The sequence below is a fragment of the Cebus imitator genome, unplaced genomic scaffold (assembly GCF_001604975.1).
Source record: "Cebus imitator isolate Cc_AM_T3 unplaced genomic scaffold, Cebus_imitator-1.0 Scaffold62, whole genome shotgun sequence".
NCBI lineage: Eukaryota > Metazoa > Chordata > Mammalia > Primates > Cebidae > Cebus > Cebus imitator.
This window is the reverse complement of record NW_016107377.1, coordinates 1,732,974-1,757,955: the sequence shown is the minus strand read 5'-3', so window position 1 is coordinate 1,757,955 and position 24,982 is coordinate 1,732,974. Positions and strand designations below refer to the sequence as shown.

Here is a 24,982-nt window from a genome sequence, read left to right as displayed (position 1 = left end):
AAAAAAAAAAAAAAAAATGGAGGATCATAGTACGCAAGGAGGGATGGAAGGAATTGAGATGGATTGTACATGCACACAGAGGGGTTAGGACATATCCATAGTAATGATATCCATTTTTCATGGAGGGTCATTCAGTCAGCTACAGTTCTAGCTAACTCCAAATAGGACCTTTCACGTATTTTTCCATGTTAACTAAGGTCTAACGGGTAAATGGGGTTTTCTAACGCCTTGCTGAAATACAAATGTACTAGCAGATTTGCCAATGAAAGCAAAGACATAAAGTAGTTTTGATAAAACTTATTCTCGCTCAGTGAACCTGTGCTGGTATATCACTAATTCCTTTTCCAAGTTGTTTAATAGCCTGTTTTAGTTTTTACCTTCCCAAGCTTTGACAATGAATTTACTTCTTTGCAGCTTACACAATTGGCTTTCTCTGCCATTTTTGAAAACGAAAACAGCTGCCTGCCTTCTGTCTTCTGGTATCTTTGTTCTCTGGATTCCTGAATGTAATCCAAAACAATGAATGTGATCACGTGTTTGATGCAGGAAGTGAAATAATTTCCCCAAGCCTAGAGACTTGGAGGACTCAACACTATTTTGCTTGGGACTTCTCTGTTCTGTTCAACTTCAAATGGTGTGAGGTGAACAAGCATGATGCAGAAGACAGTGAAATTCAAGATTTTGTGTTGGTGAAACCTGTTGTGCTAGATATGAATAGAAAAGACAGAAACAACAGAAGAGTTTAGTAGTCCTGAATCTTTTGTCACCTGTGATCATGTATTATCTGTTCCAAGCTTGGTAGTCCCATATCTTAAGTGTTTCTCTTGCTCTGCAAATATTTAGAAAAGCCTGCTTTCTTGTTTGTAGCATTTTGGGGGCAAATCTTAGCTCCGTTCTGAGTTTCATTGTCCTAGTGCTATTGCTCTGTTTTTGTACTTGCCTTTGGTTAATTGCCTTTCTTGCACTTTTTGGATTCAGTTTTCTCAGTTCCTAGATTTGATACAGTTTGCAGAGTTTAGGGATATCTTTTTTTTTTTTGAGATGGAGTCTTGCTGCAACTCCTGGGCTGGAGTGCAATGGTGCAGTCTCAGATCACTGCAACCTCTACTTCCTGGGTTCAAGCGATTCTCCTGCCTCAGCCTCCTGGGTAGTTGGGACTACAGGTGTGCACCACCACGACTGACTAATTTTTGTACTTTTAGTACAGATGGGATTTCAACATGTTGGCCAGGCTGGTCTTGAACTCCTTACCTCAAGTGATCCACTCACCTCAGCCTCCCAAAGTGCTGGGATTACAGGCATGAGCCACTGTGCCTGGCCTAAAGTTTGGGGCTATCTCAAGGGCTTCATAGTATACCTGAAGCAGAAACATTTCTAATCTGTCCTTCAGATTGATAAAATGTTTTGTGTATGCACATCATACTGGTCTGCAGCTCCAATTCCCACCATTCCCACTTGCCTGATCTGTAGGCCTGCAGACACCCACCTGTGAAGTGTGTGAGGACAATGACATAGTTCTCCACCTCACCCACTGGCGCCTTCCACTGCAGCAGGGCTTCTGTTGGAGTGATGTTGGTAGCAATCAGATCCACAGGGTTGTCCATGGCTGAAACAGAATCGATTATCAGTTAAAGGTAAGAGGAGCTGCCGGGTGGAAGTGTAGGGAATGATCTCAGAAGTTCCACTCATGGTGCACGACTGGTGCTGCACTGTACAAAACAATGAAGTGAGCAAAAACCTCTTCCCTTTCTCCTCTTCTAGTTCCATCAGCCTCTACCATTTCTCCCTTCCTCCCGCCTCTCAAGTATCCAGTTCTCCCCCAACTGCCCCCAGCTGTTCCTTTTAATTAATTCATTAACTTCTTACGTACACAGTACTGTGCCAGGTACTACAAAGGACTTCAAGGTATGGCTGGAATGGGTTTTCAATGTTTGAATCTAGATGTAGCAACCAAGAGCACATGGCAGTTGTTAAAATTTTGTAGCTAATGAGATAATCATACTTCCCAGGCACTTTTATAAATGCTAGGGTATGCCTCGGGAAAGATCTCTGTTGATGAGCTTCAGGAAGTGTGGTGGGAACTCCATAGGGTCAGGAGTATCCCTAGGACAGAGAATATAGAAGATCCATCCCTGGAATGTCTACATGGGGTCAGTCAGGTTGCCTCAAAAGTCAAATCTGATTATTGGATGATTGTTTCACTGCTCACAAGTCTCATTCAGGACTGAGTCCTTGGTATTCTTTTTGTTGCATTAAGAGTCAAGAGGATTCTTCCAGGCCTAGGGAGGTCAAGAGGGCCTGTTGGGGGAACAGAGTGTGTGCTTGTCATAGGATCATCTTTCTAGTCTTACATGCCCATGCTCTAAGCCTTTGCTTTATTACTGTGCTTCTGTTCCATCAAGTTAGAATTTATTACAAGTAGATTTTTTTTTGTATTTTTCTTTTTTTTTTTTTTTTGAGACAGTCTCTCTCTTTCGTCAGACGGGACTGCAGTGGTGCGATCTCGGCTCACTATAACCTCCACCTCCCGGGTTCAAGCAATTCTCCTGCCTCAGCCTCCCAAGTAGCTGGGACTACAGGCATGTGCCACCATGCCCAGCTAATTTTTCTATTTTTTTTAGTAGAGATGGGGTTTCACCATGTTGGCCAGGATGGTCTTGATCTCTCGACCTCATGATCTGCTGGCCTTGGCCTCCCAAAGTGCTGGGATTACAGGCGTGAGCCACTGCGCCCAGCCACAAGTGGATGTTATTAAAACAGTTTGGGTATCAGCTCAACCTAAGCATCATGCAATTTACTTTTGAGAACCAAGACCTGCTGTTGATCTGGCCCTATTCTCTAACTGAAAGTGTTTTTTCACTTGCCTATGTCCGTTAACACAAAGAAACAACCAGGAAAATATTTTCATAATGTTGAAATGTGGATTGTATCCATAATCTGTGTGTTCAAAGAGTTTTTGAAATGTAGCCCTTATGACACTATACTTGGCTTGATCTGAGACATGCATGATGCCATGAGACAAACATGACACCCTGTAGGAGTACTCACTTCCGAAAGTTGTAAGATCATAGACCTCAAGGTAAAACAACAACAAAAAACAACAGCAAAATAAGACATTCTGGGGCAATCTAGTTATTGGAAGTTGGCAAAATAGTTCTGCCTAGACTTGAAGGAGGGCAGTTTGGATAGGCATACCATTTGAGTTGGTGAACCAAATATCTACTTTAGAGATACTAGCTGCTCATGACCAAGAATCCAAGGAATTTTTTTTCTTCTGAGAGACAAGACCTTGCTCTGTCACTTAGGTTGGTGTGCAGTGTCGTGATCATGGCTCACTCCAGGCTTGGACTCCTGGGTTCAAGCGATCCTCCTGCCTCAGCCTCCCTAGTAGCTGAGACTCCATGCCCTGCTAAAGAAATGAGTTTTTGACTAAAGTTGCTGCTCTCTTTTATCTTGGGGTTAGGGGCTCTTGAAATACACTTTATTATCCTCAATGGGAAATTTCTTTAATATGAATTTCTAGGTTCAGAAAGGTGGGATGGAGGCTTCTTTTTGTTTGGACCCCACTTCTGGTCAAGGCTTGTTGATATTTTGGTGGTCACAGGTAATTTAATAGATAGAACAGGACTGAATGGCTGAGTTATCTGTACTTACAAGCCTGGAAGGAGACTAGGGAAGACAGGAATATCCAGCGCTGTCTTCAGAAGAATAATTTTTGTGTTTTTGAAGGAATATTTCTTGACTCATTGCTTTAGAGATGCTATTTCTGAGCTTCTAAGGACATCTACGAAAGCATTGAGGAATTCCAAAGTACATTTCCCTCATTTGGGAATACCATTCTCCAGGGAAATTAAGCAACCATAGAAAATCCAGGTGTTCTCCTGATAAGGCAAGCTGGATGTTTTCCCATGTGCTGTGAGAATGATGGCTTAACTAGGAGGTTTGGTCTAGGGCTTGGGAACAGAAAACTTTGGCGGTGCCTGCTAGTGAGCTCTACAGAAAATCTTTGGAAGTTCTACATGGTATACTTGCTGAGGGGCCAGAGGCGGAGGATCAGTGGCACTACCGAAGGAGCCTTCTCCTGAGGCCCATCACATGGGTGTGTTTTCAAGAGGGAGGCCATGGGATTTGGACTACCCTTCCCCACCTTCCTATATTGCAAGCCAGACTCTCCCTTGCACCTCCCTTCCTTTAGTCATTATGCAAGAGCTGATGGAGCATGCCGGAGACGTCTGGATCTGACTGGGGGGCCTGTCAGAGACATGAGCTACACGGTGCTCCTGCAGGCAGCCCAGGATGCCCATGGAGCCACATCCCCTCCACTGCTTTCGTCCCGGGTGAGGGAGTTACGGCCACTTTGGTGCCTTCTTTCTCCCTGGAGCACAAAGCAAGAGCAAATGCAGCTTCTTGGTGGTTTCTGGCCATATCTGATGGTGAATTTCATGATCCCAATTTCACTACTGGAATAACAACCCTTTTCTCCTTTGAGGTGAAATTTCCTTATCCGAGTCTTTTACAAAATCAGATGAATGATTCAGGTGTCTGTTTTAGATTTCAATTCCACCACATGTCTTTGAAAGGGCACTATTTATATTGGAAGTTCCATGAACATGCTTAACCTAAACCAGCAAGACTTCTAGAGGGTGACTTTCTAAATTTTTAGTATTAGAGAGGAATATCAGGGGAAGAGAAATTGCAAATTGCCCTGCACAACACAGTAAATGGGAGGAACACCCTGAAATGGAGCCTCACCCTTCAGAACCTATGTATGAGCCCTAACAATTTCACCTAGGTCCTCAGCCAGGGTCCTGACTTGACACAGCAGGGAGACACGCCTACCTGTGTGCACGAGAGTGCAGATGCGCTCACTTTCCTCCCTGCCCCGCACGCTGTTGAGGCTGATTTCGTATTCAGTAGCTGGATATAGTCTGGTGATAGTGAATTCTGTCACAGTGTTGGGCACCACTGAGCTGTCTAGTCGTCCCACTGGAGAAGAGCAGAATGTATAAAGTTCAGCAGCTCTTTCATTCAAGTAGTCCCTGGAACAGTCTATGTCAATGAAGCACAGATGGGTGTGGGGCTCAGCACTCAGTGGGGAAGGACAATAAATGGTTCATGCACTGGGAATGCTGGAGTGTGAAGGGGGCTTGTACACTGGTCTTACTCCTTTATTTTCTGGGCTCCTTGGAGCAAAGAAAAGTGAGCTACCTATTAAGTGGTTTCCTAACAAGCTGGTTTTCTCTAAGACAATGATATTAAGATGCAATGAGCAGTCCACACAGTCCAGAGACAGTGTAGCCTGGAGAGCTGTCTGTGTCCTCACTGGAAGTGAGTGTGCCTTCTACTTTCTTAACAATGCCACATGTACCAGCAAGAACTGGCAGGATGCAGGTGAGGTCTGGGCCAATTTCCTCTGACTCATAACTTGGCTGGAGTGGCTGAAATGGGACCACATCACTGTGGTTCCCTCCAATGCTCCATCTGGCTTTGCTGGGTCTTTAGCCATCCCTCTGGATCCTCATCTGAAACTTCATTCTCATAGGAAAGTTCATGTGACCCTTGCTCTTGGCAGATTCTTCTAGGGCTCTTTGTTTCTCATGACACTGCCTAGATAATGGTGACCAGTTAACTCTGCTAGTGAAAGGCCTGCTTTCAGGGTGAATATAATCAAGCCTTTCTCAAGAGGCATTGGTGAGTGCAAGGTTTCTTGGCTGCTCACCAGCCCACTGTCATTCTGATGGAGGATGCCACAGAGAGGAGGAAAAATGCAGGCAGGAGTGGATGTTCTGTGGATATGCTAGTTCTCCCATAATCTTCACCCAAATCCTAATATCTTTGAGAAATCAAATAACTTTGTTACCTTGAGTGGGTCGATATGATACTCGGTAGTAATCAAAAGATGCAACAGGAGGGCTCCAGGAGACCATCACTGAGTCCTTGGTCACATTGCTAATTGTGATATCTTTGGGGGGATCAATTCCTACAAGGACCCAGTGGTTGTGGGAAAAAGACAGAAAGCACAGTGTGAAAAAGAAATTCTCATCCCTGGTTTTATGTTGACCAAAAGCCAATGTTGTCCCAAAGGCAGACAAGATCTTTCTGTGTAACAGGGTATCCTTAAAACCATGGCCAGGCTCATGTTTCACTTGCAACCTTGTAGGTATGGCCAAAGCTATGTTAATGGAGAACACTTGAACAACAAGAAGCCAAGTTGGCAAGCTCTGTACCTATTACCTATCTCCAGGCCAACGAGGAACTGTTTTTTTTTTTTAAAGTTCATATGTTTTGTTTTGAATGGGGAGAAATACAGACATTTTCTCTGGGATAGCTTTTTAAAGACAAACCCAGTTTTGCCTGTATCTCTTATTTTTTGCAGCCACCTTCGGTTTTAGTTTTGAAAACTGCCTATTGACTGTATAGCGATTTCAGAGCCCAAGTCCAGAACAAATCCATTTTCCTAAATTGTTTTTCATTTATGCTCTGGATTTTTTTTGACTGCTGGGGGATCACAGAGTTGATCAGTTGAGTGTTTAATCTACTTGTCCAATTTGTGAGTTCTTATTAGTAAATAGGAAATGACCCAAACATACATGCCTTCACCCACATGTACCTCATACTTGAAACTAACTGTATTTGCGAATAATGAGCTGGGACTGATCCAGTTCATCTCAGAGTGCCTGTGTTTTCTAAGTAAAATACGGATCAATCCCATTCTCTGAATGCCAGGTCACTACCTGATTGCACGCTAGTCCCATGTGAGACTAAGGAAGCATCAGTTGTACCAGTGACCTTTCTGGGCAGTCAAGAGATGGCTTTCCAGAATAGAAACAGGTGTCTCTTCACTGTAGAGGGAGTCCTCTTGGAGACTAGCTTTCTTCAGTGTTTTTTTCTCTAGGCTGGTAGTGGGAGGTGTTTTGGACAAATGCAGTCAAGCTTTGACCTTCTCAAGACATTGACTCTGTCCCACCTTCCAAATGGGAGCTTCTCATCTAATGCATCTTCTGTAGCACTAGAGGGAGTAGCTGTTTCAGAACACCTCATGGACTTTCTTTAGCCATAGAGGCAGTCCCTTACTCCTTGGGTCTTTGTCTTTTAAAATTTCATTGATGTGTCAAAGGCTACTGTGAGAATCCCTTTCATCACCTGCTGCCAAGTCCTCCAGCCTCACCTGTGGTGATGGAGCCCACAATGGGCTCAGAGGTCACTGTGCCATGGACAGCCACAAGGTTCACAATATACTCTGTGGCCGGCTGCAGGCCCATCAGGACAGCATGCCTCTTGGTGGCATCCAGGGAGACCTCTGTCATCTCTTCCTCCTCATCCCTGGGGCTGTAGTTCAGAATGAGTCTGTCTGCTGGGGGAGATGGGTCACTCCAAGTGATGTTCACACTGGAGGAGGTCACGTGAGAAAAGTGCAGATGTGATATGGGACGGAAGCCTGCAAAGAGAGGAGATGGGTGATCCTGAAAAATGTGAGGAGATGGGCCATTGGGCTAGAAGAACTTCTGGGATAAAGGGATCTGCTCTCCTTGCTAATAAGGGCTACATGTTCACCCGCTGACCCAGAGTTTCCACCTCCTCACTCTCCAGTCCTGTTCACTCCACTTTTTCCAATCCAAATATGAGAAAATGGATTCTGTTAAAATCAGAAATACCTCTGTGAGTTAATCATAATACTGACCCAGGATTGAAAGCCTATATCCTGGAAGGAATTTAACATGATCCCATAGATCCTTTGAATTCCCACTGATTTACTGCAGCAGGGAAAGATGGACAGAATGAACTACTATGTCAAGGCCATAGAACAATCAAAGTTTTCAGGCAGGTAGCACTGTTGTTCACCTCTCTGCTTTACTTCCAAGCCTTCCCTCTTGATGTGCTTCTTGGTTTTGCCTCTATACTTTTCTATCCATCTCTTTTTTCTCCAAAAGAAATGGAACATTGGGAGAGTGAGTTGCCTGGATGAATTTCTCACACTAAGATCTACTGATCCCTGAACCTGGCTGGGATTTCTGCTGCTCTGGTACCTGTGAAAGCATCCACAGTGGACTCCAAGCTCTGCTGCCGACCCCTCTCAGCGGTGATGGAAATGATGTACTCTGCCCCAGGCTCTAGATCTGTCAGTGTGTATGAGGTCCTGTCCTTGGGTACAGTGACTTCCGAGGCAATCCCAGAGGATGGGGTAAAGGTGATTCGGTAGTGGTCAATGGGGCCACTGGCCTTGGTCCAGATGAGGGAGATGGAGGTCTCCGAGGAGGCTGTCACCATGAGGTCTCGGGGACTGTCAAGTTCTGTGGATCGACATAAATGGCCTATTTTACATAGGTTCCAGAGGAGGGCAGTATTTATTGGCCTGCCCTGTGTGCTTCCAAGCTATCAGCAGGCCTGCTGACTATGAGCACTGGCTTGTCATTGATGACACTTATCTCATGTTTTACTAAGCACCTTCCCTCTGAATGATGGCCAGAGGCTTGGCAAATAGACAAACAATCTGCAGAAAGGCATTATGAGCTCCAATACCAGTGGATTGCATCCACCTCTGGGACAGAGCTGACTGCTGATTTTCAAGCTCTCCATATTCATTTTCTTCCATCCTTTCTCAATAAACCAATAAGGACAAAATGGTAGCCACCACCCAGTAGGGATATGCCATTCTTGGCAATAGCAGCCTCCAGCCCTGAGGCTATTTTGACTTGTTCTAACCATATCTAGCAGGCAGCTAGATCTGAGGACCTGGAGACCTTTGTCCTTATGGTTCTCTAGAGAGGTTTGTCTAAAATCCCTAGCCCAGCCCAGGCTACTAGTACCACAGCTACTGAAATGACTTTGAAATTTATCCAGGATTTGGAAGCAAAACTGCTGAATCCAGAGCAGCAAGGGTCTCAACTGGACTTTTTTTCTGCCCTCAGATTTAATGGGTTGTTGCAAGTCTAGGTCTTCACCCAAGTGGCTTTTGTGAGGGTCTCTGTGGTGCATACAGGGTGAAGGATGCCCCATTCTGCCTGCTGTCGGGGTGGTCTGGATAAAAATACGGCCTGCAATGGCATCAACCTGTTTAAGCTTTTTCATGTCTGCTCTGTACAGCTCTGAGCAGCTCTTCAGACTGTGGCGGGATTGGGAGGTAGCGAGCATAGGTCTGTGGGGAAGAGGGTGACTCCATCCTGCAGGTCAGTGGTCAGAGGTTAGGCATAGGGTGGGTGTTGTATTTAGGCTGACAGTTGTCACCAGGGACCTGTCCCCTGGGAGACATTGCTTTCTGACTAATTTTTGCTGGGACGAGCCTCCCTGACTTCTTGGGTTTATAGGCTAACCTGGTCTTCTTCCTCAGCAGTCCTCCTACTCACCAGTCCTGGCATTCATGGTGGCTGGCACACTTTGCTGTGAGTTCATGATGGCAGATATTCCAACTCCATACTCAGTGCCAGGTACCAGATCTATCAGTGGGTAGAGAAACAAACATTATTCTGTGTATGGGGCAGGGCGAGGAAGGCTGAAAGCAGGGAACAAAATGATCTTAGACGCCTGTTCATACCTTGTGTTTAGTCCTCCTTGAATACTCTCCTAATTTCAACTATTAGGAAATCCCACTTTCACTACTTAGGAATCCCAAACAGGATGAATCAGCCCATGCATAGCTTCCTTCTTGCAGCCAGGCTCTCTGGGAAGGCACTGAGGCTGCCTTGTCAGTGACCTTCAGAGGTGTGCTCACCGAAGTATACAAGGAATCCTTGTATGCTTAGTGTCTCAGGTTGGCTTGAACCAGTGAGGGAAATCTCTTGCCTGAATTGTGAATTTTGGAAATATGTAATCAAGAGAGACAGTGTGGACACGGGCCTGTAAAGCATTTCTTGAATGTTACATACAAAGACCAAGCTACACCTTTTATAGGAGTTGAGGCCATATGGGACTCCTGGGTCCCTTCTAGGGAGCAAGAGTGGATGGACTTTTTTCTAAGCACATGGCTGTCAAATAGGGGCATGCAGAAGCTCCGTTGCTGTGGGCTCCCTGCCAAGTTCAGTAATTCGGGCCTCAGAATATCTAAAGCTGTGCATCTAATTTTAGAATAACTTCCAGGGGAGTCCAGGAAGACAGAGGAAATGCAAAAACCATCCCACTAAAGGGTATAAGCTTCTCTGAGGAAATCCTTTGGGGGGGTTTACTACAAAGGATCCCTGAAAGGCTTCTAGGATATCTGAAGCTCTGGGTTCTCTCACTGCCCTCTTTCACATTCATTTTCAGACTAACAGGTTTGACTGGTGTAGTAGTTTCCTATTGCTGCTGTAACACATCACCACAATTTAGTGATTTACAACAAAAATGGATTCTCTTACAGTTAGTTCAGGAGGTCTACAATCTAAAGTAGTTCAGCAGGGCTGCATTCTTTCTGGAGGCTCTAGGGGAAAATCCACTTCCATGCCTTTTCTAGCTTCTAGATGCCTGCATTCTTTGGTTCATGGTCTCTTAAATCTTCAAAGCCAGCAGCTTAGAATGATCAAATCTGTTTTCTCTCTCTGACATCTGCTCCTGTCATTGCATCTACTCTGACTCTGACCTCCCTACATTCATCTCATGAAAATCCTTATGATCACGTTGGACCCACCTGGATAGTACAAGCTGGTCTCTCCTTCTCAAGATAATTTAATTTAATCACACCTACAAAGTCCTTTTTGCCTCGTAAGGTGGTTATATTCATAGGTGCTGGGGATTCTTTGAGGGCTATTTCATCTATTACAACTGGCATCAAACTCATCTTTGTCTATTAGGAGTGGGATTGTAGAAAAACCCAAAAAAGGCCAGATGTAGTGGCTCTTGCCTGCAATGCCAGCACTTTGGGAGGCCGAGGTGGGTGGATCACCTGAGGTAGGAGTTTGAGACCAGCCTGATCAATATGGCGAAACCCCATCTCTACTAAAAATGCAAAAATTAGCCAGGTGTGGTGGCACATGCCTATAGTCCCAGCTACTTGGGAGGCTGAGGCAGGAGAATCACTTGAACTTGGGAGGCAGAGGTTGCAGTGAGCTGAGATCATGCCATTGTACTCCAGCCTAGGTGACAGAGAGAGACTCCATCTTAAAAAAAAAAAGAAAGAGGAAAAAAAAACCAACAAAATCAAGTGATCACCCGAGGGGCCTCCAATGGTCAGTCTGAGTCCTTCTAGTAGGCTCTTTGTGGGGCTTTGCAGGGACTCATGGCTGATTGCTGTGCTATTTTGTGTTTATATAACATCTGTGCTTTTCAAAATGGAATGTGCTTTGGAGTCTCATCACAACCTTGAGAGGAAGGGGGGATAAGCAGTCTTTTCTCCATCTGCATTAGCTTCCAGTGGCTGCTGTTACAAATTATCACACAGCGTGTGGCTTAAAACAGAATTGTGTCCTCCCACAGTTCTGAAGTCTAGAAGTCTGAAATGAAGGTGTTGCCAGGACCATGCTTCCTCTGAAGGCTCTAGGAGGCCTAGGCTCTGGTGGTTGCCGGCAGTCCCTGGCATTCCTTGGCTTGTAGCTGCGTCACTCCAGTCTCTGCCTCTGTAGACACATGGCCCTCCGCTATGTGTCTGTGTCTTCCCTTCTTCTTATAAACACACCAGTCACACCAGTCGTATTGAATTTACGGACCACCCTAATCCAGTATGACCTCATCTTAACTCTACTGTATCTGTAAAGACCTTATTTCCAAATAAGGTCACACTCACAGGTTTGGGGTAGACATGCATTTTGAGGGGACTGTTATTCAACACAATACATCATCTTTTTATAAAAAGAAACTGTGGCACAGAGTAAGTCTGTGACCAGCTAGAGATGCCCCCTGGATTTTGGTCTGAGTTCAGGGCTTTTAGGAGGAACGGGATGTCCTATTCCTTCCTTCCACCTCACCGGCTCCTCAGGGCAGCTGTGATTTCTCTAGAATCCCTGATTTTGATGAGAAATACCTCGAGCAACATTTCTTTAACAAATGGCTTGGCTTGGCCAAGAGGAACGCTGCCTGGCAGCCAGGGGTTCTTCATCCCCATCCTCAGTGGGCTTTAGGGCAGCCCATGCAATAAATATTGCTGAAGCATGGCAGAGCTTACCAGGCCAGTTTTCCCCAAGGAATGCAGTCCTGAAGCCCTGTCTGGGCAGACATTAGAATCAGCCCTCTTTTTCTTTTCTTAAACCAGCTTCATTCTCTCCCAACCCGTAACTCTTTCTTTCTCTAAAGTGGCAACACCAGTGGAGGTAAACTTTGAAGTTAGACAGCCTTTGAAATCTGACATATTTATGTTTATATTCAGTCTCGTCTACCTTCTACCTATGTAATTTTGATGACTTAACATTTTAGAGCCTCAATTTCTGAAGAATGAGAATAATAACAGCATCTATATCTGAGGGTCATCATGAAGATTACATGAATCAAAGTGTTTAAAGTCCACTAAAATACAAAGCCTGGATCTTAGTGGTAATAGCTAATATTTTATTACTTTGCACAGAGAACTCTCCTGGATTTTGATTCTTCTGTGTGTGTGTGTGTGTATCTCATCTACTATAAAAACTGCCTCAGGCAAGTAAAGGCTGGTCATGGGTTCACCTGTTGTTGGTTTGCTGGAGTGTACCCTGTTGGCTCTGTTGAAAACCAGTGACTCAGGGAATCCAGGTGGCAGTGAGGACCTTGTCCCTGGCTGGGCCAAGTACCTGTCTCTAGATTGAGTGGGCGATTGCAACACCCCCAGATCCCTTTGAAGCACACATTTATCTCTGTCAATATGCTCAGTGAGTCCCAGGTACATCCTTGGTTGCAGAAATGAGATTACCTTTGGGAAATAAACTACTTTTCTCAGGGAACTGATTGAGACCTTCAATTGCCTATAATGAAGTAGAAATTCTCCAGCATAGATGAAGGGTGACAGATCGAGGGAGTAAGAAATTATACATTGCCAAACAGTTCTAACATGTAACACTTTCATCCCAGTTTCTTATTTATGAAGCTTAAATGAAATGTTCAATAATTTACAATGGAATCATCTCCCAGAAAACTGCAGAGCAGAATTTAAAACATTTTCTTCCCAGGTTTTCTGTCTAGAGGATGGAAAAGTGGGGCTCGCTTATAGGTGTGCGCCTGCTGCTTTACTTTGATTTTCAGAAGCTTTCTTCCATGGTACAAGTGAATTGTTGCTCTTTGCCAGCAGGTAAAATACAATTCTGCTGGAAAAAAAACAAACAAACATGTATCCGAGGCATAGCTAGTGCACTTATATATCAGTGCTCTGAGTACTCCTAGGGATTTCTCACTTTTTCAAGACCCCATTGCTCTCTATAACGCCCCCTTTATCTCTCCATCAAACTCCTGCAAGTGGTAACATATAAATGGCTCTGTTCCCTTTCTTAACAATAGCACAGAAAATTCATCCCATAGGAAATCACTACTCTCCATTCCTTATAGAACTTTCTTTGTTCAGCTTGGAGGCTGATGCTTTTCTCAACTCTTTCACCTTACTCCCATTCTTCTTGGAACCCCTAAAGCATAGTCATCCACTCAGCAAATATTATTAAGGGCCTCCTTTGTGTCAGGCACAAGGCTGTGTGAGCTGAACAAGACATTAGCCTTGCCTTTTTGGGGATGAAAAGGAATCTGTTCTAAAAAAGTAAATTATTTAGTGAGCACCCATAATATGCCAAGCACTAAGCTACATGGAAAAGAATAATGACGAAGGGGAGGGAAGGAAAAGAGGGGTAAAAAATGAAGAATTTCTGAGTGTCTGATGGCAAAGAGTTATGCAGTTATATATAACTGAGCTTCTTAAAGATTCACGCATGTGATTTAATTTCCCTGCAGCGCTACGATAGGGTGTTACAGCTGAGCAAACAGGGGCTCTGAGAAGTCTATTCCTTGGTCAAGGTCACAAAACTAACACATGATAAAACTAAGTTTGGGATCCAAGTCCCCTGCTCTTTCCGACACATCATAGCATGGTTCCCATCCCTGAGTCTTACAGGCCAGGAGGAGGGTGAAGTAAGTAAACTGGAATTCGAGAGTGATTTGGCACCTGTTATAATTTGGATGCTTGTCCCCTCCAAATCTCATGTTGAATTATCATCCCCAGCGTTGGCATGGGGCCCAGTGGGAGGTGCTTGGGTCATGGGGGCGGATCTCTCATGAATTGCTTGGAGCTGTCCTCAAGACAGTGAGTGACTTCTTGTGAGATCTGCTTGTTTAAAAGTGTGTGGCACCTCCCGCTAACCTTGCTCCCTCTCTCATTGTGTGATGTGCTGGCTCCCCTCCGGCTTCCCCCATGGTTGTAAACTTACTGAGGCCCTCACCAGAAGCAGATGCTGGTGCCATGTTTCCTGTACACCCTGCAGAACTGTAAGCCAGCCAAACCTCCTTTCTTTATAAATTACCCGGCCTCAGGTATTCCTTTATAGTAATGTCAATGGACTAATACAGGACCGAAGCAGGGGCTGCTAATAGGACAAGATCAGCATGGGTTGTAATAGTCAGATAAGTCTTTCCAGAGGAGGTATTTGAGTTGGAACTTGAAGCTAGCTGAGATAAAGAAAGATAGTGGGAAGGAAATATGGATTTCTCTAGTGGTCAGAATGGGGCAGAATGAGCTTTCATAGATTAATTAGGGCTAGAGAGGAACAGGACCTAGCACATTCTCACCTACACTGCAAGGACTGTGGTGATAAAAGCAGAGTGACTCACTTAGCCCTGTTTTGGAAACCTATTCTTCATGCTTTCTGTTGCCAGCAGGGAAAGTGGTAGGGAGAAGGAGGCCCAAGGAACTGAGATTGCTGTCTCTTGTTAGCAAAAACATGAATAAGACACTTGGGGTCTGCAGGCTTGGTTGGGCTCAGATGGACATGAGGAAATATGAACCTTTCCATCTCTAAATCCCTGGGATCATCTCCCAAGTGTCTGTGAAGCTCAAGTCTATGAAACTGAGCTTAGGGGTGTGATTGGCCCTAGTGCAGTGGGTGCCTACCTTCACAGAAAGGGACAAACTGAGGACCCTGTCCCCAAGGAACTTGCAGTCCATCTGTGGTTTTTATAGGAAGTATGTTATTGTTGTTAGTTTTCGTATTGGTTTCCTCACTAGACTCTTAGGTCTTTTGGGTCAAAGATTTGATTTCTTTCAGTATGTAGTATAGTGAGAAAACAGGCATAGAAGCAGCGTGGCGGTGGTCGTGGGGAATGTTGGGAGATTTCAAAGAGAGAGTATCTGGACTGGGTTTTGAAGGATCTGTGGACACCTGGTGGCATAGAGGGCATCCCAGACAGAGAAAACAGGGCATGCAAAGGCAGCTCTGGCAAAATAATTCATGGAGACGCATGGACTAATATAGGGTGCCTTATAGAGAAATTTCCCATCAGTGGAATGTGGAGACTGGAAGTTTCATAGGGGATATATGTGGAGAGGATCTTTGGAGAGCCCTTGAAATCACACCAGATAGGCACCAATCTACTTTTTAGTTAAATGGAGATCTGAGCTCCCAGCCTCCCCACACTTATCTCTTTGGATAACGACAGGTGCATCTTCAGGGTTTTCTGAACAAGCCAGGCTTTTGAGGCCATCTCCCTGCTTTTTTGGGTGTGCATCATGTTCAAGTTGCAAGACAAGCAGCCGATTCCATCCTGATTTAAAGGAAGGGACTGGCCTAACAAGCCCATTTTGATAAGAAAAATAATACTTTTAAGGATTGTTCCCAGATGGAACATTCTTGTTGCTGGTGGAATTAATGAGAAACACGGCTCATCAGCTCTGTCCTACAGCAGCGTCCCTGTTCTGGGTCGTCGCTGTGAACAAGTTCTCCCTGCTGAGGAAGTGGAAGCTGCAGCTGAACTATCCCCATCTGGATTTGCCTTTGGTCCCCTCATCCCCAGCCTTTAAGACAAATAAGGGATAGGCCCTGTATGTCCCAACTCGGTGAAGAAGAGGTATGTGGAAGCCTTTGCCTTTTCTTTCTTCCTTTTCTACTTGAGTCTCTGCAGCCCACTCCCCACCTTGCTGCCCCTGGAAGGCAACACCAGGTTTAGAGGGTGCCTTACCAAAGTGACCACTTGGGGTCACTGTGACTTCGCCCAAAGGAGGCTGAGCACCGTCTGGCCCAGGCCCCCAGGCCCCGTGCCTGGTCCTCTCCTCCTCAGAAGAGCTGCGGGGCATTGAGGTCTGGCGCTGGGTTTGGTGTTTGTGCACTGGCCCATCAGGGAGTGCAGACATCGAGTGCCGTGGTCAGTGCTGACTTGCCAGCTGGACTCCCTCTGGAGTCTCAGATTTCTTCTCCTGTGGACAAGCACATGGCCTGCCAGGGTACCCTGAGGAGCCCACCTTCTCACCACTAGACCCCATTTGGGCCAGAAACCTTGAAGGTGGCAACTTCCAAAGCATGATCAGGACATGCTTGCAGACGTCAGCCTAGTGTGTGTAAGTGTGTGTGTGTGAGGGTATATGAAAGTGTAGTGTGTGAATGAATGCGTGAGCATGTGTGGTGTGTATGTGTGTCTGCATGTATGTGTGCGTATGTGTGTGTATGTGCATATGAGTGTGTATGTGCTTAAGTGTAAGTGCAAGGGTGTGTAGGTGTGTTTGTGTGTGCGTGTGTGCATGTGGTGTGAGCTCATCATGTGTGGCTGGCTGTGAGTCTGTTTTCTTGCAGTCCTATGTTGTATCATGTCTGCAGGAACTGTCAAGCTTCTGGACTTCCTAGGTTCTGCTGGCAATTTTTCAGCTTGTCAACTGACATATAGTTCTGGAACAGGGAGAGGCAGCAGGTTGGCAAGTGCCACCATGAGCCACAGGCAGGTGCCCTGTGGAGTGGGTGAGGGGCGCAATGAAGGGATGGTTGTGAGAGCATGGGGCTCCTGTGGCCATGTGGGCCTGGCTCCTTTTGCCTTGTTTCCTGGTCATGAAATCCTCAAGGATCCTGGGCTTCTGTTCATGAGGGAATACCAGGTGAGAGAGTGTGGATGGCTGGGGGCAAGCCTCCTCCCTTCTGCTAAAACACAGCAGCCACCCGCCTTTTTGTTGACAGATTAGAACAGTCACCTCAGACGCAAAGGCCAGAGTAGTGTTTGTAATTTGCATTAGTCCCAGGCAGGGAAGTTGATGTTTTTGGCCAAATTGCAATCAGGAACTAAAAATCTTCTCCCTCCCCCGTCTCTCTTTCCCACCCTCCTTCCCTCCACTTGGAGTTTTCTAAATGATTTATTGTTTTTTGTTGCTGCCCAGAAAGCAGAGTAGTGTTGTACCCTGTTACATGCTGCCAGGTTCTAATCTGGCTGGTAAGGCGTGTAACACTCAAGGACCCCTTAAGGACTATAGGTATGGTGCACAGGCCAAAAAGACATCATCCAGGCTAAGTGACTGAGCCTAAAACAGACTTACAGAAGCCATCAGCGCAGAGAAAAAAAAATCATTACAGACATTGAGTCTGTTCTTCAGAACCAAATTCATATCCCAGAAGGAATTCTCTGGGCCTGAGAATAATGGAGGTGGAGGGAATGTTTGGAATTTTGGGCCTCAGCCTCAACTCTATGTGGCAGAGGATGACATTTGTAAAGAGGGAGGTTGAAAGAGGGTACTTGCTACCAGCGAGCCCTGGGAATGACTCAGAGACCAGGAGAGTCAGGAAGCGCCTGGATTCCACAGCAAAGTGGAAAATGGTGGCCTCAGAGCCAAGGGCTCCTGCAGGGTTAGCAAAACCAGGTGCCACAGAGCTTTAAGGGTTGAGAGTCAGCAGTGAGAGTAAAGGGGGCCTGACCTTGTGCCTGGCAAAGGCCAGGCTGCCATGGCTTCAGGTCTGAGTTTTGTGAGGATTAATACCAATAAAAAATTGAATGGGTATTGAGTGCTTGCTGTGTGCCCGGCTCCATCCTAAGTGCTTGAATAGAGATCTATGTATGATTTCATTTAATCCTCACAACAACCTAGTGAGGTAGACAGGATGTCTTCCAGATGAGAAAACTGAAGTGTAGGAAGTTGAAGAAATTTGCTCAAGGATGCGCACTTTATAAAGCTGGCTTCACACCTGAGTTGGGGGGATTTCCAAAGCTGTGCTCTAAGTGATTGCTTCTCGCTCATGGATTTCCTTGAAGTAGGGGTCCTAAAATGTAGGCTCTGGGTCGGTAGTTCTTGGGGAAAGAGGCCTCCAACATTTCTGGGGGTGATGCCCGGGCTGCTGGTGCTGTACCACGCTGTGAGAGGCAAGGTTCTACACCACTACGCCACGTGGACTAATGGAGGCCATCCTAAACCATCCAGTAGCTCACAGATCTCCTCATATCTTTCTTCTCCACCACTGTCATCCACTTACTGAGTAGTTTGTTGTCAGAAGCACTACCTTCAACTAGTTACATGTATTGCCTCATGAACACCTCATGATGGCGCTGTGGGGTCAGTGGTATCGGTCCCCTTGACCAGATGAAGAAACAGAGGCTTAGAGAGGTTAAATCAACTGTTTCAGATCACACAGCAAGTGGCAAGCCTGGATACAGAGCTGAAAGTCTAGGCTCTTAGCATGTTGCATGGAGCAGAGCATTCAAATCAAACTGAGTCTGAACACAGGTGTTGGAGGCGGAAAAACTGAACTCTTTAGGCTTCACATTGGAGAGTGAGGGAGAAAGCACAGTGTTTTAGAGCCAGAGTCAAGCTTCTCCCTTTTGTTCCTTTCTCTTTTTCGTGGCTCTCCCTTCCATTCCCTGGAAGCCTCAGCAAGAGAACCAGCAATCCTTGCAACTAGTGTTTCAGTGAGTACAAATATACTTGATTTCCTCATGTGCCAATAATCCCTTCTTAAATTATGTTAAGCTATTTGCCTTTATAAATCACCCCAGCAGCGAGCTTCCTCAAATAATTATGTGTAATATATAAAAGTAATGTAACGTGATATACATATTCAAAATATTTTAAATCTGACTGTAACAAAAAATCAACCTATTTAAGCCCCCTACTCAAGAATAATTTTCCCATCCCTTCTAGGTCAGTGGCATTTAGATGTGGATTGTCCCTTACATTTTACTTCTTTAGCAGAAGTAGCTGGGGAAGGGGAACCTTCTGACTGGGACTCGGAGGGACTGGCTTTGAATCACAGCTGTGTCCCTTGCCAGCTTTGTGAACATGGGCAAGTTTTCAAACTCCACGAGCCTCAGTTCCCTCATCTGTATAAAGGGGATGCTAACCATACCCAGCTCATGAGGGTGGCTGTGAAGATGAAAGAAGCTATAACTGTGTGAGGGTGCCTGGAATAAGATAGATGATCCGTGAGTGTTGAATCTTTTTTCCCAGTACTGGGAAATAATAACAAGGATGTGTCTGGGTTTTCTGTCTCTCTCAGGATTTCATGGTGCATATTCCATCTGAACAGCTAGCCGTCCATTTTATATAACTGCTAATTACCAAATTAGCCTGCGGCTCTAGGCAGGGATGGGCTGTGCTTAGAATCAGTTCCCTCCTGTATCATTTCAGTTTTTTTTTGTTTTTTGTTTCTTTTTTTGGTTTAGCTTAATTTTTGTGACTGTTTCTAGCTCTCTGTGAGGCCCTATGCCAGCTGGTCTATCCTTTCTCTGCCTAATCACCCTGTTAATCTGCTTGGTCAGCATATCTTCCCATCTCCTTGCTATGCCTTCAGGATCGCATCTGTCTGGAAAAGGCATTTATTATATTTACTTTAACCGGCTGTATTTGGCAAGGCGGCCTTGGATTTTAACTTGGGAAGAAAACCACTTTGATTAGACTGCCCTTGTTTACTGTACGCACTCTTTGCTGTGTATCCCTTGTCCACCAAGACAGCAAATATGTTTGCAGGAATCCAAGACACAAGTTAAACAAACTCTCTGTCTTTGAGAACATTGGCAGCTCCTGGTCCATGACTGTTCTGCACAGTAACTCCTTCATCTGAAAACCATCCCCATTTCCAGTCTTCTACCCTTTGGTGAGTTTGGGCAGGCAGGTTTTCTTGGATGGGTGAGCCAAACGCCTCAGGAGAGGTGTTGACTGGGTCTCAACACTCCCAGGGAACAGGGAACACTTCCCAGCTGGGTATCATGGTGACCGAGGACACTGCCTTAGTCCATGCCGTCATCATCTCCCTTTGACTCCACCAACAGCCTCCTAACCAGTCTTCCTGCCTCTGGCCTTGCCCTTCTCTATACAACCCAGTCGTTACATCACCTTATTTAAAATCCCTCAATGACTCTCCATTGCCCTGAAGAATAAACCCAAGCTTTTCATAGGGTGAACAAAGCATGACTCAGCTCTCACTTTATCAGTGAACTCTTGCAGTCCATACTCAAGTCATAGTGAACTTCTGAATTTGATTCATTTGTTCAGGAAATGCCGAACCCTGAGATTCAATGATGAGCAAAACCAAATATGGTCTAATGTTCACAGACATTTAGGTCTAGGGTGGAGACTGACAATCAAATCATGCCACACATGTAAAATGATAACCTGAGGAATGCTAAGAGGTGAGTGGAAACTGACAAGATGAGGCTGCTGGACAAAAGGAACTGACCTCTCCCAGGAACGAAATAGGTTCCCTGAAGTGGGAAGTGACCTGGGAGTGGAAAGGGAAGCCTGCATTGGTTAGGTGAAGAGGTTCCCATCAGGCAGGGGGAACAGCATGTGCCAGCCCTGTGGCAGGAAGGAAAACTTGTCTGAGAAATGGAAAAAAGCAGACTTGTGGGCCTGGAGCCCAGAAAGCACCAAGGAACGTGGGTGGGAGGTGAGCCTGGAGAGGGCAGGGGAAACCAGGTAGGTCCTGGTGTCCACACTAAGGTTTGGGGCTTATCCTAAGAGCAGTGGGAAGTCCCTGGAATATCGGCACAGTGCAATAGCATAATAAAAAATGTACTTTGAAAAAGTCACTGAAGGTGAGACGAGTGGGCCAAGACACAATATGAGGTTAAGAGTGGGCCAGGAGACAATGTGAGGTTAACAGTAGCAGTGGTTAAGATAAGAGATGAGAACCCAGGAGGCGGAGGTTGCAATGAGCCGAGATCACGCCATTGCACTCCAGCGTGGGCAACAGAGAGAGACTCCATCTCAAAAAAAAGAAAAAGATAGTAGCTTAGATAGGTGATGGCAGTACAATGGACAGTACCAGGCATATTTGCTAGGTGCTTAAGAAATGAGATCTAAAGGAATTGGCCATGGGTTCATAAGGAAAATGGGTGGGAAAAGAACTATGAGGGTGTAGACTCAGCAACCAGAATACTCCCAGAGATGGGTCTTACTCACCTGTCAGGGTGGCCCTGGTGGTTGGACCAATGCCCTTGGGGATCAGTACCTCGTGATACTGCTCACCCGCCAGGGTGCTGTATACAACCTTGTACTCCTGAACTTCGGCCTCGCTGTTATCCCACTCGAGGTCAAGGCTGGTTGCTGTGCGAGAACCAACCCGCAAGTTCTTAGGGGCATCGATCTCTAAAAACAGACATCACCAACATCATATGTGATAATGTCATGTACATTTGCGGTGCATCTTGAACTCTGAAATGATTGGAGGTGACAGCCCACACCCCCGACTCTCTAGCTCACATTTGAGTGAACATTCTAGCTACCCTTAGCTTTTTGGTCTGCCATGACAAATTCCTTGGACAGGTTAGAGTGTTACTTGGGAGGTGGAGATCGACACACTTTGTGCTTCCCCTATTTCCATTCAAGAGTTCCAGTGGCATTCTAGAAACTTTAAAATGAACCGGTCAACATCATAAGCTTAAAAACAAAACAAGGGAGACCCCAGTAAATGAAAATCAGAGCCAGCTCCCGAGCGATGGAGATGGAATAAAACAATATCAAATTTGACCACTAAACAGAAAGAAACTGTTGATTTCAAGATTTTGAAGTATAAGGTATCTTCCCCTGTGTTTACTTGCATAAACACAGCTGTAAAGGTAAGACATATATGGAGTATGTGATGTAGCAGAAATAATATAGGCTTTGGAGACAGGCTTCAGTTTGATCCCCAGCTCTGACATCTTTGGTAATGGAACCATGGGCAAGTCTTTTAACCTCGATTGGCTTTGATGGCCACCTCTGTAAAAAGGCCAAATCATACTAACATTTCAGGTTGTTGCATGAATTAGGCAATCCACATGCAGTACACAGCATGATGCCCTGTACAAAAATAGGTGCCCAAGGCCTGGGCTGGCTTCCTGTTGCCTCTGAAGCTTTTTCTGAGTTCCACAACCCCAATGCTTGCTCTCTTGGGTTGCCACAGAAAGACCAGGGAACACTGTTTTTTTTTCTCCCAGGACTGGCTGTCTCCTCGGGCTTCTCTGGGCGGAAACAGCATAAACAACTTGCAGTGCAACAAGATGCTGCCCAGAACAACTGTCACTGAAAATGTTTAAAATAGTTCTTGCCTTTGACACTTGAATTTAACTTTGGAGTGAACTAGCCATTCATTCTGAGAAAACCTCCAGTGGACTGTTTTAATTTGCAAATACAAGGCAAGTTTCCACCAATTGTTCTTGTGGAAACTGAAATGCTGTGAATCAATCTGAGCGCAGAGGCTTCGGAGTGAAAAGTGTTCTGTTTAGTGATGTAAATTGGGTGAATCTTTCAGCAGATTTATGCCTCTGCAGCTTGTTTTCCTGCAAAATGTTTCCTCACTTACTACACTTTAGCTTGCCAGATACTATGCATTCTTGATGTGTTACGTGTGTTATTTCTCTAGCAGTTGGATGGAGAGAGGAGCTTGGATGGAGAGGCATGTGGAGGAACACCTGCCCCTGCATTGTATGCCCCTAAATTTCATGCACGAGCAGCGGCTGGGCAAAGGGACTGGACTGGGCTTGGGGTGTGCAGCTCGAACTGAATTGGAGCAAAATTAATTTAGGTTTAGGGTTAAGGTTGAGACTTCTACCTAGTGCTCTCCACAGCTAAAAACCCAGGCCTTGGAAATGTTAGAAAGACTTTGTTTTTGGATTTTCTTTTTCTTTCTTTCTTTTTTTGTATTTTTGATCACAGGGATTGTGGCCTGTGGATTAAGGGGCAGTGTTGTCTCTGAAGGGACCAGACAGCTCCAATGTCAATGGTCCTGACAGAAGTCAATCCTGAGAATGAGGTCTGGGAAGGTGGTTGTTAGAGCTAGGATGAGATGAAATTGTTTGCTCCCTCTGGCCTGAAGTCTGAACTGTAGGAGGGAGGGCCGCTGAGGGCGCCCCTGTAAATGGGAGCTGAGCTGCTGCCTGTAATGTCAGCAGGTCAAGGGTGAGGCAAAAACAGTCGTCTAGTGGGGGGCCCTGTGGAGAGACTTGAGACTATGGAATAGATATATCTAGTCTCTAAAACGTAAATTAGATTAACTAATTCCCCTGCTTAAAACTTTTCTGTTGCTTCCTGTTACAAACTCCTAATTGTGGCTGGCAGGGCTCTGTGTGATCCGGCCCTGCCTGCTTCTTGGATATCACCATGTATGACGTCTACACTTCCTCGTTGTGCTCCGGCTAGGTTGCTTTTTTCCTGCTCTTGAAACTCATCAGGCTTATTCCTACCTCAAGACCTTTGCACTGGCATCTGGCTTTGCCTCAACTGTTCTCAAGATCCTCACGTGGCTTAGGTCATCTAGGTCTTAGTTAAAATGTTACCTTCTCAGAGAGGCCTTTTCAAACTACTCAGTCCTACGTGGCCATCCCTCTGTTTCGTTTATTTTACTTTTCATCATAGCGTTCATGATCAAAATAATTTTGGGTGTTTCTTTTCTTCCTCCTTGTCCAGTTCTTCCACTGAAATGTAATTCATGTGAACCAGGATCTTGTCTATCTGTGTATTCTGTAGCCTCAGTGCCTAGAATAGTGCTTGGCACCTGGTATGTGTTTGATAAATACAAATCAAGTTTTAGAAAAGCCTTGTTAAATATTTCAGCTGTGGAGCATTGAGAATGCTTGGGGTGAGAAGGTGCAGAAAAAAAAGGATAGCTTTGACTGAGGGTGCTGGTCTTGTATGAGCAGGAAGCCCTACTCTGCTATTTACAGCCAGATTCTTAGCTGAGGTGGCAAGTGCCATCCAGGTTGAAATTGTGAAAGAATTTCCGGAAGAGTCCGAGAGAAGCATCACTACCAAGCAGGTAGGGGCTTGAGCTGTTGGGACTTGGATATTCCTATTAGTTTCCCAGGGCTGCCATAACAAAGTACTACACACTGGGTGTCTTAAGTAATAGAAATTACTGTCTCACAGACTCAAGATCAAGGTGTCAGTGGGGTTGCTTCCTTCTGAGTGAGAATCTGTTGCATGCCTCTCCTAGCTGCTAGTGATTTGCTGGTGATCTTTGGCGTTTCTTGGCTTGTGGAAGACACATCCCGATCGCAGCCTTCATCTTCACCATGGTGTTCTTCTTGTGGGTATGTCTGTCTCTGCACCCAAATTTCCCCTTTCTATAAGGACATAGTCATATTGGATTAGGGCCCACTCTAATGACCTCATTTTAACTTGATTATTTGCCAAAACCCTATATCCAAATAAGGTCACATTCACAGATATGGGATCAGGACTTCGACGTCTTTTTAGGGAACATGATTCAATCTATAATAGCAATAAAGAGAGATCTGGGGCATTCAAGTCAAAACAGCGGCTCTGGTTGACCAGATGCCCTGGTGGCTGTGCTTGGAACCCTGAGGGATCTGCTTAAAGAGAAGACCTCCAGAGGAGAGAAATGGTCCCAGGAGTTCCCTCCTGAGGGCAACTGAAACCAGAGCTGCTGAGGGCAGGGAGGGGTTTTGGAGATTGGCCTCTGGGTTTTCTGGGCTGGCTTCTCTCCAATCACAGGCCATGGTGCACTTTGTTCAGGATTCTTTCCTTTTTCAGAACAGCTCTAAGACTCAAGAAAATATCCTACTCACCATGCAGGAGGCAAATCTCTGTTTTAATTGCCTGTGCAATTAGTGCACTCCTAGTGTCAGAGTCATCACCTGGAAAAGCACTTTGGTTAATTTGAATTTAAGCGGAGCTCTGATATGACTGAGGGCCTCATCGTGAGGGGCTGGGTACCCTCTCATCATTCAA

General features: G+C 45.4%; 1 protein-coding gene and 1 long non-coding RNA gene across 10 annotated transcripts in view; one reads left to right on the top strand and one right to left on the bottom strand.

Moving 5' to 3' along the window:
• TNR (tenascin R) overlaps nt 1–24,982 on the bottom strand; it is a 410,842-nt gene that overhangs the window by 30,217 nt on the left and 355,643 nt on the right. For all 3 annotated transcript variants that reach the window (XM_017529944.1, XM_037739057.1, XM_017529946.1), the window contains 7 exons: nt 21,215–21,400; nt 9,345–9,434; nt 8,028–8,291; nt 7,169–7,438; nt 5,861–5,980; nt 4,840–4,986; nt 1,487–1,606 (listed from right to left, as the gene is read on the bottom strand). In XM_017529944.1, the coding sequence (XP_017385433.1) occupies nt 1,487–1,606; nt 4,840–4,986; nt 5,861–5,980; nt 7,169–7,438; nt 8,028–8,291; nt 9,345–9,434; nt 21,215–21,400 (1,197 nt within the window). The remainder of the gene's footprint in view (nt 1–1,486; nt 1,607–4,839; nt 4,987–5,860; nt 5,981–7,168; nt 7,439–8,027; nt 8,292–9,344; nt 9,435–21,214; nt 21,401–24,982) is intronic.
• Nucleotides 1–24,982, top strand: part of LOC108305350 — a 226,398-nt gene that overhangs the window by 138,805 nt on the left and 62,611 nt on the right. The window lies entirely within an intron of this gene.